Below are 15,682 nucleotides of genomic sequence, written 5' to 3' on the forward strand. Positions count from 1 at the left end.
AACTAACCCTGAGAAAAAATACAACTGCTCATGCACATACATGTCAGCTTTTAAATTCCAATTCCCAGTGTTAGAGTTTTAGAGCAAGATGGATTAAAAAGAATGTACAGTATCAAAAAATTATGTGCAGGGCTACACTATCAACCCTTATTATTTCCTGTAAATCTTTCCTAAACAGTCCAGCAGTGGATTGTGCAGGAGACGCACCACCTAACAACTGTTGAGCAAAGAATCACTCAAGAGTTGGGAGTCCAAACTGACCTTGTCCCTGCACCCCTCCTGGAGCGACTTACAGGTCAGGCACCTGAGGATCAGGAAAGTCAGATAGTCGATCGGCCACCGCTAGTTTCAAGGGCCTGGAAGAGGGCTGTGCAGGAGGAGCTACTGAAGCATCACGCCCTTTGCCGCGCTGAGAGCCGCATCCGTCGGAAAAGGTTGCACTATCAGCTGGAGAGAATTGCCCGCAAGCGGCATCTATTGGAAGCTAAGAGGGAATTACAACGGTTGGAAAGGGAGTTTCCTCCAGGACCGGACAGTCCAGAGTCTCCTGAGTCTCCAACAAAAGTCAGAGGAAGACGCTCTCGTAGACACTCATTCTCTGCAGATCTTTTGTCCAGACTCTACCCACAGCCCACTCCTGTCTTCAGGTAAGGTTTTAAAGTTGAATGAATGATGTAAACATCTAACAGTGATTATAAACTCCCATATTATCCATCAATTCTTTTTTTATTAAACTGTTTTGTGGTTTGTTGAACCTCCAACTTATAGATCTTTCCCAAATTTGGATCCTAAATGTATTTTTTCTTTTCTCCACAGACACTTCCTCAAGAGAAATAGATCCACAGAGCCCACATCAAATTCCTTCCCAGCTTCTGATTCCATTGGCAGCAGGAAGTGGGTTTCAGATGAATGTCTTCCTCGAGAAAGAACCCAAAGTTGCTCTGCTGTGATCTTCTCAGGACAGAGCCAAGCCTGCAGAAGTAGAGTAAGCTCTTGCGAGAGCATTAGACAAGCTATCCAAGATGAACCTAGACCTCAACCCTGCCGGGAACGACCAGAAAGAAAACCTCTGCTGCCAAACCGAGACTTGTCTTTTAAGAGCAGATCAGATCAGAACTCAATGTTCAGACTGAAGTCACCATTTGGAACTTCTTTGCAACCAGTCAGCAAAGAAAATATGCAAGTGCCCAAAACTACTGAATCAAGTTTTCAGACTTCCTCTTGCCCAAATGAAAAAACACAACTGTACACTGCCAGCACTGGACTAGAAACGGTCAGGAAGACTTTCTCTTCTTCTGTTGGGCCCAAGTTAAAAACAGCTCTTACTAACGTTTTCAAGAAGCCACCACCAGGTGTGAATGGAAAACGAGACACCAAACCTTTTGAGAAAATATCAAGCAAATTTAGCTGGAGACAAAGAAAAGAACAAACCCTTAAAGAAAACAACATGAGCAGACGCAAATGTACAGTTAAAACAGCCGTCTCATGTGAAGATTTAGACCAAAGGATTCTGTTTGAGGACATTAGACAGAGGCGATGGCATAGTACTGAGGCTCTGATGAACAAGACCAGCAGGTGGGTGGAGAACAGGCAGGGATTGATTGGATGGGAGGAAGAGCAAGAAGACAGGGATGAGGGACCATCAGACTGCGATAGCCTTTTCTCTCTTGATTCCCTGTCTTCTGCTTACGCGACAGCATTGGCAGAGCAGCTGCGTCAAGAGGAAGCAGCTCAGAGTGACACAGAGAGTGTAGACAGTCAGATGTCTAAGGATTCATTGGCTTTGGGAAGCAGTGGGAAAAACACAACAGTGGAGAGATTTAGCCAAACATTGGTGCCAACCTACTCATTGGTGACTGATTACTCCCATTCATCCATACTGCACAATAGAACACTGCACAATAGAACAGGAGATAACAGTTTAGATGGAAACAGCTGTCATAAACCTCAGGTAATCCCAGTAGAAGTGTGCTGGAGCCAACAAGACTCTCCAAGATCAACTCACAGTGGTGCAACAAAGAAGACTGCTGCCCACAATCAATTAGTAGCAGATTCCAGGTGCAGAGACACTGTACACAAATTGATTGAGGACTTTGGGAACGTACAGAATATTTCAACCAGCAGCCCAGGCTCCATGAGCAGCTGCAGCATGAGGGAGCCAGAAAACATGCTGGCTCTTACTGATGCTTGGTCCTCCACAGATGCAGCTGACAGTCCAGGGATTCACAGAGATTCTCTGCCTTTCCAAAGAAAAAATGTGCTCAGAGGCATGGAAAGTAGCAATTGTAGTAGTCAAAGTCCAACCAGTACAAACGTATCAGATTCTCAGAGTGAATCTAGAAGCTGTAGCTCAATGTCTTCCTGCCCCAATGGTGTAAATATGACAGTTCAGGAACACAGTGCTGAAAGCTCAAGGGGAACATCAGCAACATTAGATTTTCAAGACTCTAAAATTGAAACAACTTCAGATGATACTCTGAATGAGTTGGGATGTTGTGTGAAACAATCAGAACAAAGAGAAAATGATCAGAAAACTGTCATAGATACTTCTTACTACAGTAGCAATAAAGGTCCAGCATCCTTAACAACGTTGAATCAAACCAGGAGTTTGTTACCTACTGATGACCTCCACACTGAACAAGCATCACAAGGCAAACTGCTTCCGGTGTTAACAGATGAACCTGAAATGGAAGCAGCTGACTTTACGATGTCGTCTGCTGATGAAACGTGTGCATCCGATTGTCAATTGGTCACACATTTTCCTAGAAGTCCTACCAACCAAGGTCCAGTTTTGGGCAAGAATTCTGACCCTGCAAGTGCCTTCAAACCATCCCCTGAAGATAAAGTACTATGCAATTTAGATTACCCAATAGAAAAATTAAAAAAATCTCAGAAATATGACTTTGGGAATACCAATTTTCCTACAAGGGACCAAACGTTGGATGAAACCAAAGGCACTGAGCCGTACATTGCTCTACAGCAGGAGCTTGTTAAATCGGCTTGTAAAAATTCCAGGAAGAGGAACAAAGACCGACAGGATTCTTTCATGGGCAGCCTGAAAATACCAAAATGGACCAAATGCAAAGAGTCGGTAACTTTATGCCGTACACCAGTTGGCAGCCAAGAAGGTATTTGGCCTGATGACAATAATAACACCAGTGACTCAAAAGAGGAGCAATCTTCTGTAGAAGCTGACAGCCGTGAATTTGATTTTATTTGTGTTGATGGCACAAAAAGACAGGGAAGCATAGCTTCAGTGGAATCGCCAGTTTATGATCCCATGAGCGGGATACTTGAGCCCAGTTGTCAGATCTTTGAGGACTTTGAATGTGTTAACAATTGTTCTCAAAATGGTACCTCTGTGGGGGAGAGACTGTTGGTTGAAATGATTGGTGTAACAAAAAAGGAAATAGCTGCCGAAACCAAAGGAGGAGAATGCCAAATTGATTACCCTAGAAAACATCAAGAAGGTAGAAAACACACATGCAAGTCTGATGCAATTTGTAGCGCCATTGATCTGAGAATCTCAGAAGTGGTGAAAGAGCACATGAGAGTGTCAATGGTTGGCCCCGCTGTTGAGAGGAAGAGCATGAGTAAAAGCCTGAATGCCTTATCCTCTACATTTCCTGTTAGCTGTCATAGTGATGAAAATAAATGGATAGAAAAAGAAGTAATAAATCATACGAGTCATCAGGTGAAAGAGGAAGAAATCCTTGGTGAACGAATTTCACCTGAAAGAATGGCAAGTGAAAACATGGTGGACAAAAATGGGCACCTTCAATCAGATCAACGAGCTGAATTGACAACTGTCCATGATAATAGCTTGCTGAGAATCACTGAAGTTATACAGAAGATTGACCATGGTTGTGACTTTTCTGACGCAACATCAAAGAAGCCAACTAATGATCATTCAATCCTTGAGTTCCAAAACTCCTCTGCTAAAAAAATCATCCAGTCAAACCTGACGGCATGCAGCCATAGAAAATCTGAGCACCCCAGCAGCCCCAGTTTGGAATCTATTGGTTTGTTCTCGATGAGTGACTCCTCTTCAGCAAGAAAATGTGTTGTTTCCCAAGAAAACATTGAGGAGAAACATGCTTTGCTTCCAGAAATGAATGATTCAGGTGAACAGAAAGTAAGATGTTCTTCTTGTTTCATCGTCAGTGATCCATGTTCTAATGAAGTGGGAACCCACAGTGGTTTGGATGGCTCTACTGTGAATCGGGATTTCCAACAACTTGAACAAATGCCCAATGAAACACATTCCGCAAAGGGTTATTCAAATGACAACAGTGGCTATATTCCTGTTGAGGATATCAGTGTGGAAGTAATGCCTAGTGTTGAAGATAAAGATGGTTTCTCATGCAAACAAAACCAACCAAGTGCCATTCAACATCTTAAGAATTGTCCTGAAACATCTGAAGACATAAAATTATTACCTAAAGGGACACATACCACCAACCAAAACACACATACTGATGAAATGGCCTCAATAAAGGGCTTTGCTGTTACCACTGGTGGAAATGGTGAAACAGACAACACAACAGGTGGTATAGGTTGTATTGCAGCAGAGGAGCTTCTCAGCTATATACAGACTTGTTCAAATAACTCAACTCAGACTTGGGTTGTCAATGAGAATTACAACAACTCCCAGCATTTATCAAATTCTCAATGGAAGTTTGATAATGATATTCAAGTTGAGGGTCAACATAATTGTAAAGTGAAAAATGAAAAAGAGACATTCACCCACACGTCTGAAGCACTGGTTCCAAAGACATTGTCACAGTCAAATTATGAAGAACATAATACTGACTCTATGCAGCTAAAACATAAAGTACCCCATGAAAATGTCATCAGAAATACAAGTTGCTGTAGACAGGTTCAGTTAAACACATCTGGCGATAAACTGGCTCATTCCACTCTCATGTCTAAAAAAGCAAGGTCAAAGAGGTTCAAAAGGTATAAGATCCAAACATATCCCAGCTCTTCGTCTGAATCTGTCATTAAATCCTCAGATGACGAGAGCGAACATGAAAAAGACACTGGAATGTTTTACGCTCGTCTCTCCTCTAAATGGGTGAAACTTGGACATCAAAGCAATGAGAAACAGGAATCCAGACAAGCCAAGAGCATTATTGAAGATATTTCTTCTAAAGCGTTGGCAAGCAAATCTCAAACAAAGACATATTCTGGTGTAACTCCAGATAAAAGCCAAGAGTACACTCCAAAACGACACTCGTTACCCAATCAAGCAATGTCACAAAAGACAGTTTCTGAAGCAATCATCCCATATGCAAAGAAAGGTGAAGCAGAACATACGCTCAAGGCTCAGGACTCTCCTATGCATTTTGCCTCCAGTGACATCAACCCGTTTGTTCACCAATGGCAGGGAGGTGACTCAAACCAAAACGGCTATAAAAACCCATCATTTGGAAGTGCTGCTGACCTCTCCTGTAAATCTCCACTTCTGAACAGCACAGAGAAACGAATCACAAGATGCTGCAGTGTTGACAATGGTTTGAATGGGCAGAACTCGCCTTTCAATTCTCACCTGAGCACTTACGCCACCAACAAGGGGCTCTCAAGCACACTTAGCAGTATAGAGGATTTTAAGGAAGAAAAGAGCAAAACATCTCAGCCCTGTCAGCAAGAATCTGTTGAAACACGCAATCTTCAGGCCAACCTAACAGTGACTGAAAGTTCCTCAAGTTATGAAGCTCCTGGTGGGATTGGCAACAATTCCAGTCAGGTGGATGAACTTGTGTTTGTTTACTCCAAACAAGAGTGTGAGGCTGGCAAAACACAGGCCCAAAGAAGGAGGATGTGTGAACATGGAACTCAAACTGACCATGGCCTTCAGACTGATAATGCTGGCAACAATGATTGTGCTCTGAAAAGGAAAGAGCGCCACAAAAGGAGCAAAACAGATGTACCAACAACACAGAAAGTCAAAGTGGACATTAAAGAATCCCAAACATGGGCAAGTATGGAAAGCATGTCTGCTCAACTTTCAAAGCTGATCCACAGCACTTCAGACCTGCTTGGGGACGTCCAGGGAATGAGGACAGGAGAGACCCTCAATTCCACTCCGAAGAGGAGTTTTAATTTGTCGAATATCAACTTGTCTTATAGCGAGTCTATTGGCTGCACTACGAGAAACTGCTCAACTCAAACATCCATAGATGTTGGAATCCAGACAGATAGAGTTCCTTCCACAGAAAAGAAGGAGGTCACCGTTCATCAAACACCCAATGAGCAGTTCAAATCTCATGAAGTCAATGTGATCGTCAAAGTTATTGGCTCTGAGGTTGTCAGTGTGTCTCAATGTCCGGTAAAAAACAAGGATACAGATGAGAAGATGCAGTATATGCCGAGCTGGAGGTGTACAAATTCTTCTGCAGCACAAAGGTCTTCTTCCCAATCAGAGAATGGCCCATCATCTCCTTTGAGGCCTGCTGGTGAATGTCAAAGACGTGTAAAAACTGCTTCTTCCAGAGTCTCAAAGCACAGTCCACCTGAGGCCCTGTTCAAGAAAAGTGAAACAACATCTGAAATCGTCCGTAGATCATCAAAAAACCCAGAATATCCCAGCACTTGTCTGAGAAATGAACTAAAGAAAGCTACATACACAGACCGTGCATCGTCTCCAATACTGACCATGGCAGCAAGATTACACATGAAACAGAAAGGAAATCAATCAACACAGAGTCCTTCACAAAGTTCTAATAAAGGTAGTTATCCTGAAGAAGACAGCCTCACTTTGCCCTCAAGCAAACTGTCAGGATGCACATCTGTGTCAGAGGCTGATCAAATGTCCACACAGGATTGTGATATGTCCTCTTGTAAATCAGAATCCATATCACTTGAGAAGGTGAGTGAAATGACTTGCTCAAGCCCTAAAGACTCGGATAAGGGCTGTGTAAGCCTAACTTCTTCTCTGGATGTCTATACAGACACCAACACGAGAAATGTTTCCTATGAAGGTGACGGATCCAAAAGGCTCATGGAGGGTAGCACTTCAACAGAAGGTTTAACTATGCAGGATCAACTCTCTCCCAGATTTAGACCAACTGATTGGCACAAAGCTAGACGACCAGAAACAACGAGCTTCACAAGTGCTGCAGTTGAGTCAGTAGATTTTTGCGTCGATTCCTACAATCCATCTCCAGTTAGAAACCGGACTGTTCAACTTCAAGAAGACGACATGGTGTCCCTGGCACCCAGCGAGTGCAATACAGATGTTCTCGTGAACACTGAACCGATCAACAGCCTGTCCCCATGTCAGGACCAACAGATCGCCCCCGAGGACCTACCCATACACAACAAGTTCAACAACTGGTCAGGCATCAGTCACCAACAGTCCAAACCCTCCAAGAAACAGGCTCCATTGCTTACCAAAGACAACGTCAACGGCAGGAAGTGTGCCGAGTGGTGCGAGATGGAGAGTTACGTCTCGCATGTAGAATCCATGGTGCAGAGCGACAGACGGGTGAGAGAGATAGAGAGGCTGCGACAGGAGAGAGAGCAAGTGATGGCGACAGTCAACCTCCGCATGAACCCAACACCGCTGACTGTGGAGCTCACGGAGGCCAAGCTACATTACAGCCTCGGAGAGACGGATACACTGTTGAAGATGCTGTCCCCCAGGTCCACAGAAGAATTGGAACCAACAACCTCGGCCCCAACCAAACAGCAGCTGTATGATAGGTGAGATATAAATGATGTAAATTCTAATGATTTTGACATATCATAATTAATAAACAACAGAAGTCTAATGTTTAAACATAGAAGAGTTCAGAAATCAACAGTAACTGATTTTGACAGCTAGATACACTAGATATAGATATACTAGAGATGCTGTTTATCAGTCCCAACTACATGTATTACACATTTCATTTCTGACCAAATTCCCTAAATATTATCTCTTGAAACTTTCCGCTCAGACATCGCAGGAGTATTGAGGGTTTGAGACAGAAGAGGGAGGACCGTCTCCAGACTTACCGGAGAGCTCGTAGTCTGAGTCCAAGCAAACATCTTCACTCCTCTCTGCAGGAGGCCTTTTCCTCCTCCAAGGTGTCTGCCGCCATGCCCAGTCAGCATAAAGAGTACCTTCCACAACTGCGCCAAGATGGGGTAGACAGCACCAGGTAAGACTCTGGTTCTCTTCTAAAAGTACACCACGGTTAGCTCAGTAGAATAATTCCAATGTGGGAAGAAAATCACATTTGTTATTGGCTTAAAATAAATTCACTGAATTTTCTACATGGCAGAACACAAGACCCACCCCGGGGAGAGGGCCAGTGCCCATCTGACATCGAGCAGCTGCTGCGGGACTACGGGCGAGCCCGGGAAGAGGCCATGACAGAGATTGCGAAGGCTCGAGAACGACTGCGAGAGAGGACTGAGCAGGAGAAGAAGAGGCTTCAGCAGCAGGCCCTGTCACAGGAAGTTAAGGTCAGTCTTTTTTTGTCTAACGTTAAGTTGTATAAGTATATATTTCTTTCAGACATGTGTCAGAGGGAATAAATGGCAATCCCCCATTTTAACACAATTATTTAAAGCAGTTCATTCTCATAGAAATTTTAACCAGCAAACATTAGGACATTTCTCATTAAAAGACCCGAACATTCAGTATGTTGTAGAAAATGTTGGCCATGATTTCATTCTTCAATTCTAATGTGCAATAATTGTTTTGGCTCTACATAAATGGATTTGGTAAATCGTGGATTTGGTAAATCGTCAGTCACAAGTCAATGCCTGTTTTTCCCCTTTCATCTCATAAGATTCCAGCTCATTTGCAAATCAATTTTCTTTTAACAAATACATTTGGATGATAAAAAACATTAGCAGATTTAGAGTTTTGTAAATGACAATACAGTATTTCAAATGACTTGACTAGAATCTCTCATCTCCTCCCGTCTTCACAGGATGACCCGAGGCATCGGACAAGAATCAGTAACAGCACTCTGTGCACTGGATCCAGCCTGAGCCTCTCCTCTGGACCAACATCAGGTTACAACAGCGGCAACACTGCCCACCTACAACAAGGCAACAGAACTCATCTAAATGGACAGGTTAGTACTTATTATTGTAGCATTCAATAATATAATATAATTCATCTTTATATTTGCATAACTTTTCTTTTGCAATGAGCCACACAGAGGATAATTATGTTGTTGTTACTGGTGGTTCAGCTCTCAGGGCTGCAGGATGAAGGGCTGAAGGTCAGGACACGTCCTCCTGTATGTGGTCCTCAAAGTGTGAAGGCACAGAGAGTCTGGCTGTCTGCCCACGGTAAGGACTTGACTCTCACCAAACTCAAACAGATGTGGGCAAAACAAAGTTTCAAAGTGTGCTGAGAAATCTTCAAACACAACAAACAATTGAAATTATATATAATTATTTAAAAACAAATATTTAGTTCTAATTGTTGCACAGGTGGGTTTTCTCACATCTGTTACTCAACATTTTCTGTATTCACATTTGCTAGATGTTCGCCATGAGCCTTCTGTCACCGGGTTTGAGCCGCTGATGTCTTCAACTCCATCAGTCACAACTCGTCCACGTCAACGCACCGCCTCCTTTGGCTCCTCCTCCTCAATATCCACAACGTATCAGGATATCACATCCAGCCTCCTCGGTCGAGCTCTGGCTGAGGTATGATCAGTTTTGCTGTACAGTAAAAGCATCGAGCCGTTAAACAGCTTATGTTATTCACTTTACATTTGATGATTCACTCTGTTTTTAATGCACTCTTTAAGAGGTTGAATTGTGAATTTCTTTCTCCTCAGGTGCGACTGGCCTCCTCTGGGGATTTGAGCAACCTGCTGATGGGCAAGGCTACAGCAGGCTGGAGGTAGGATTAGTTCAATTCCTTATTTATGAAGGCTTTTCCCGTTGTTTATTTTTTGATAAGATTGCTCAACTGCAAAGTGAAGACCTAACTTCAATCACTCCAATATACCAACTTTCTAACATTTGCTAATGTATTATGTCTTTGTTTATTCAGATATCAGGGAGAAGAACGAGGCATCCAGGCTTACTACAAGCCGTCCTCCTGCCCGTCTGTCCATGGTTTCTTGGGGGCCGGGGAGCTGAACAGACCCCTGGACAGTCTGTGGAACATAATCTGCCAGCTGTCCAAGAGCCACATGTACAATCAATCAGTCCGTTCAGTCTGGACTCGACCACTAGATGACAGCACTCAGCTGGGTGAGCTATCATGTCTGCCCAGTTAACATCCACATTTATATCAGATACATCATATTTATCGTATATTAAAATATATTGAACACACGGTATTGTGGACCAATGCCAAAACAAGAAACTTCTGTCAGCAAGAGTCTCTGTCTGTCTGTTATCCATTGTGCAGAACTGTATCCCAGCCTCTCTTCCTCTGTCCACAATCATGAACAGCAAAAAGCCTAAATGTGCTCTAAAATCAAAGTTTACTTACAACACTGTAGAAAAACCTTGACATGATAGAAAACTAATTAAGTTGAGCAAAAAGCTGTTTGTGTTTTGGATGTCTGGGGATGCCAGAATTGTGTGAAGTTAAGAAGCAGGTGGGGTCAAGAGCTAAAAAAGCTCAGGAACCTCAGCTTTAGGTGCATTAATTGGATACTAAGAGTATGTTGATGATAGTTCTGTAGTTTTGTTTGTGTTTTGACCTCATGAAAAGATCAGAAAGCGTTCTCCCTGGTTAATACTGAGTGTCTGCAATGTGTGACAATGTCACATTTAAAGGTGTAGTTGTTGCATGTTCTAAAACCCTGTTTGATCGTTATCATCAACCAACAGTGACTGAAAAATAAGGACAACATAAATATCTGTGGCAGTCAGTAGAACTGGCAGAATCGTTTGCTGATATTTATTTGCAATGTGCGTTTCTTGTGGAGGAATGGTTCACCAAGCAGATAATATTTTTATTTTTGAAGACTCTATGAAAAATATTTATATTTTTGTCTATGCTGCCAAGTTTTTCATACTTTTGCAAGGTGTTTCAGACCCTCAAAATGTGTTTGCATGTAGTGAAATGTCAGCATCATTAGCTATGAAGTCGACAGTCCCATACATCACTGCCCCGCTGGATTTGTTTATTGTATGACCAACTCCATTCTCACACCTGCAGTATGTTGCTGACTGCTATATCCTTTATTACATCATTGGGACCCTCCAACTGCACCTGTTCTGCTCTTTTTGTACATAAACTGTGAGACAAACATAGGTAGAATGTTGCTTAGTTTATTTTTTTTATGCTTTTAGCAAGCAGTTCTGTTTATCTGTTTGTTCCTTTTAAAAGAAAATATATATTTCCTTTAATTTTCATAATGTCATCAACCATTTTTCCCAAGTGACAAATTCTCCCTGTGTGTCTGTTCAGTCTACATTCTTACAGATCCGTCCACCTGCCACCTCAGCCAGCCGCGAGACTTCTGCTGCATCTGCACCGAGTCCAAAGAGGTAAAATGAATCAGCTGAACCTCTTATTTCTGCTAGTCGTCCTTGTATCAGGCCCCCTGAACCTCTTTATCACATTTGTACGCTATAGTCTGAAGGAGAAAAGTCCACTTTCCTTTCATGTAGTGTGGAAGGAACCTGGATTGGACAGAGCTGTGTGTACTTTTTTTTTATAAAGACCAGTCTATAATAAACACTGTAAAATAGCATTTTAAAAAATGCTGTACCTCTACAACCATCTGTGTAGACTTCCACAGAAATATCACTGAATGTAAACAACACTGACCCAGAGGCAGTGGATTTGGAAACACTCAGTGCCAGCTGTTGGTTAACAGTGTGGATGTACAGTTGCCTCTCGGCTGCTGAAATCTCTACACTCTATTTTATTGATCTTTTTTTTTTTATCTTCTGTTCTTTTGTCTTTGCTTTCTGCCTCAGGGTGACCGCTACGTGCTGGCAATGCAGTCTGTGTTTGAGGAGTCTCTGCCTCGTCCTAGTGTGGATGCCGTCCGAGGCGAGATGATGCCCAGTTGTTGGGTCCTGCAGCCAATCAGACGTAATGGACAGGAAGTCACCAGGGTCTTCTACCTGCTACAGGTGAGACAGGGTTGCTCTTCAATAATCCAACTTGCTGACACTTGTGTTGTACTCATGAGCAGTACCAACACATTTTAACTACCAATTGGTGGTTTTTGGTTAATTTACCCCTCTAAATGATTTAGATTTTTCAGGTTCCAAGAAAAACAATCGCGTCAACCAACCACATCTGTCTGACCTCCAAAGGTTGGATGTAGAGGTGCTGAGGACAAATTAAACCCAGTTGGTTTTACCTTGTAGTTATCAATCATAGACCCTCAAACTTCTGTCAGAAAATGAAATGCAGCGTTTCATAAAAAACTCTGATATGCTTAGATGAAACTTTTTCCCCTTGTTTACAAACATCATTGTGTAGTATTTTTAACATCTCACTCTTTCAAAAAGCTTTTATTTTGAAAGCCTACAACAGAAAGTTTACCCCTCAATTCACATTCATAAAGTAGTTGATGAAATTTGATACATTTTGTCATTTTGTAAGCTTACTTTTTAAAAAGCGTTCTTTAAGTGAACACCTTCAAGTTAAATCTTGTTTTTTTTTTTTGAGCGTGCTGTAAATATGAACGGGTTGGGCCGGGTCATCTCTGGATTTTGTGCCAGTTTTGGTTCTGAGCATTGAAGGTGCACGTTTGCACAACTGAACCGCTGGAGAACTTAAATCCAGCTATATATTAGCACTGGACAACATTAGCTTAAAACGTTCCATTTAAAGACTCTATTTATGTTGACAAAAAGTCGTTAAAGAGATGTTGAATGTAAAATATTATACACATCGCAGTATTTCAGTCTGTATAAATAATGGTTGTCAGGCAGTGCTTTATGTGTTAAGTGTTTGGTCTTTGCCAAATGTTTTTGTTCTCCTTCAGGTGGACTTGGGGACTCCGTCCTTTCCTCAGCGACTTTTAAACACTGTTGCCAGAAGACAGGCGTCTGTCATCGCTGACCTTGACGTCTTCCTCTCTTCGTATATCCCCGGGATGAAGACCCATTAGCAGTGAGCACTTCGACTAAACTGTCTCCAGCAGGGACTTAGTCTGCCTTTAACCTTTTTGCACCTGAAAACTATTTACTTGACTTTTTTTTAATTCTAAGAGCACTGTTACATTGAAGCAGCTTTTTTGTATGAAGGTTTTTTTTTTTTTTACATATTGAAACTGTATTTTTATACGTGTTATGTACATTATTGCTTGTAACAATCACAATCTCATTATACCAAAGATTCACAGAAGTCTTAAGGAGCAACTTGAAAACACATATTTAGCTAAATACCCAGTGTGTCTGCTGGCTTCAAAATACCCCACCTAATTCATTTATTCAGGTTTGTTTTTAACGCTATAGCCTGATAAGTACACTGATATAGTTCAGCTCCTTTTAAAACCTTTAAGTGATTAAGTGTTGGTTGATTTCTGCTTTTACATAGCCAAATAAGTGAGATTTTTACAAGCTCAGCTACAGAGATTAAGAACTTTTAAACTGAAGTTAGACAGGTTACTCTTATTTAATGTTCTTTACTACTCGAACTCTTCAGCATTGTTTACTTTCAAAGGTAACATTCAAACACCCCCGTGTTTAACATAACATTCAGTAGTGTCTTTGTTCCAGATCTGGTTTACAAGGATTTTGCAAAAACTTCAAAGCTAAGATTCATAAGATATGTATTTATTTCCTCAGGCATGCTTTTTTTTTTTAACCACTTAATGACCTTAATTCTGCAGAAAATTAACTTTTTTATATAAGAGACAATGGGGGGGGGGGGGGTTGAGTAGCTTTTTAACCAGTGAAATATAAGGATTAGCTCCTCTCACTGCTTGAGTAACTTTCCTTTTTTCCCTAAGCTATGTGGTGGACAGTATGGTGTTGTAATGAAGAAATTAAAGAGAAGTATTGTTACTTTTTTTATCTGTTCAGGCAAATTGAAAACCTCTCATAGCACTTTTTTTAGGAAGGAAAAAAAAAAGTTTTGTAGCAAACAGGGAGGTGGTGAGTTAAAAAGTCAAAAACCTTTAAATATAAGATGTTGAGGAGCAGTGGAAGATTACTTTTTAACCAAAGGTCTCTGACTCAAGTCCCTTTGTGTGAGCAAGCATCTTGCCTGCTGAAGTGTCCTTGAGCTAAATACTGCAGAGACCAGGGATAGAACTCTAAAACTGGACCTGACCCCTGACCTCCCTTCTTTTTTTTTCACTGTTAAAGCTATTGATACCGACACAATATGGTACCCTCAATCTAAATAAGATGGGTTTTTGTTCTCGCCTGTTTTGAAGTCGTATTTATTTTGTTCCTCTTGCCTTCTGTTTGAAATGCTGTTGAATGTTTTGTATAGTTGTTGTTTTTATAAGCAAAGCTTGTTTTTGTGCCGCACAAAATATTAATGCATCCCTTAATGTTACATATTGGAGAGTTCTTTTGTTTTTTTTTGTACAGTGTTGAAACTATGCAGAGTCCAAGTCAAAGGCAGGACTGTTGTTGGTCAGAGCGGGGTCAGCTGTATCCAGATATGAAGCCATATAATTAACAGTAGTTGAAGGTTCATGACTGTTTTGGCACAGCAGCTGCAGCGCTCGATGTGTGACGAGGAACCAAAGAAAATACTGAAGAAGAAGACACAGATTGAAGGAACAAAGTGACAACTTCTTGTACTGATTTTATTTCTGTCTATATATATTTTTAAGTGCTCATTTCATTTTGTAAAAAGCGTTGTTATTTATGAATTGTTGATGTGTTGTATTTGTATTGTAAACACCCAGCTTCCTGTTGCTAAAAAAGATGTTCGGCCAGTTTGTTTGGCCATTTTTTTTATACATATTTTGAGTAAAATGTTTTCACTTATCTTTTGATTTGAAGTGTTTTTTCTATAGTCATCAGACGTATAGTATTTACATTAAATCACAATTCTTAAATGGTTTCATCCCAAAAGCGGACATTGAATGCCTCCTCTGACTTTAATTTTCTCTTTTTATGTTTTTGCTTCTTTTTTTAACCAGATTTCAGTTAAACTTGTACTCACAACCGAAGTCTGTTGTTTCTAATAACAGGCATTTAAGTGAGCATACGTTCAGTCTATATGTCTGTTTCTGCCAGAGGAGCAGATTAACAGAAGCAATACCCAGACCTTGTACACCTTGACACAGTCATGATGATAATAAGGTTAATGTTTAGAAAGACCTGAATGTGCTTTAAATGGTTTTGAATCTGTTTGGAAAAAAAATGTTTATTTTGTTTCAGTAAGGTCATTTTGGATCTAAAATCAGATATCTTTCCGGTGGGGGAAAATAATCAGCTTACTCCTTTAAAAAAAAAAAAAAAAAGTCAATTTTATTAGTTACACTCAATACTAAATAACAGGAGTTTATTTGTAACTTCCAATATTATACACTTCGAAACAAATAGATTCATCTCTTTTTTGTGTTTCCTTTCTGTTGTAAGGCAGTATTTATTTTAACAGATCCTGTGAGTAATTCTGTTACAGATTGAAATGTTTACTGATGCTTCTTTATGAGCTACAAAAGCAAACTAGACCTCCATCGACCAGATTGACAATTTCTACATTGTTACTACTAATGCCTAAAACGATGTCAGATGAAGTGATCATCAGCACACTGCCAAGTCAGCATTTCTTTTCAACATG

At 41.0% G+C, this 15,682-nt stretch overlaps 1 protein-coding gene across 1 annotated transcript in view; it reads left to right on the forward strand.

Moving 5' to 3' along the window:
* Positions 1-14,883, forward strand: part of stard9 (StAR-related lipid transfer (START) domain containing 9) — a 43,431-nt gene extending 28,548 nt beyond the window's left edge. Inside the window, exons 21-32 of the mRNA XM_065966552.1 lie at positions 179-647; positions 817-7,707; positions 7,944-8,147; positions 8,271-8,454; positions 8,928-9,074; positions 9,195-9,294; positions 9,491-9,657; positions 9,792-9,856; positions 10,010-10,212; positions 11,384-11,463; positions 11,899-12,057; positions 12,921-14,883. Of these exons, the coding sequence (XP_065822624.1) occupies positions 179-647; positions 817-7,707; positions 7,944-8,147; positions 8,271-8,454; positions 8,928-9,074; positions 9,195-9,294; positions 9,491-9,657; positions 9,792-9,856; positions 10,010-10,212; positions 11,384-11,463; positions 11,899-12,057; positions 12,921-13,046 (8,795 nt within the window). The 3' untranslated portion in view covers positions 13,047-14,883. The remainder of the gene's footprint in view (positions 1-178; positions 648-816; positions 7,708-7,943; positions 8,148-8,270; positions 8,455-8,927; positions 9,075-9,194; positions 9,295-9,490; positions 9,658-9,791; positions 9,857-10,009; positions 10,213-11,383; positions 11,464-11,898; positions 12,058-12,920) is intronic.
* Positions 14,884-15,682: the final 799 nt, after the last annotated feature.

Source organism: Labrus bergylta, chromosome 18 (assembly GCF_963930695.1).
Source record: "Labrus bergylta chromosome 18, fLabBer1.1, whole genome shotgun sequence".
Classification (NCBI taxonomy): Eukaryota; Metazoa; Chordata; class Actinopteri; order Labriformes; family Labridae; genus Labrus; species Labrus bergylta.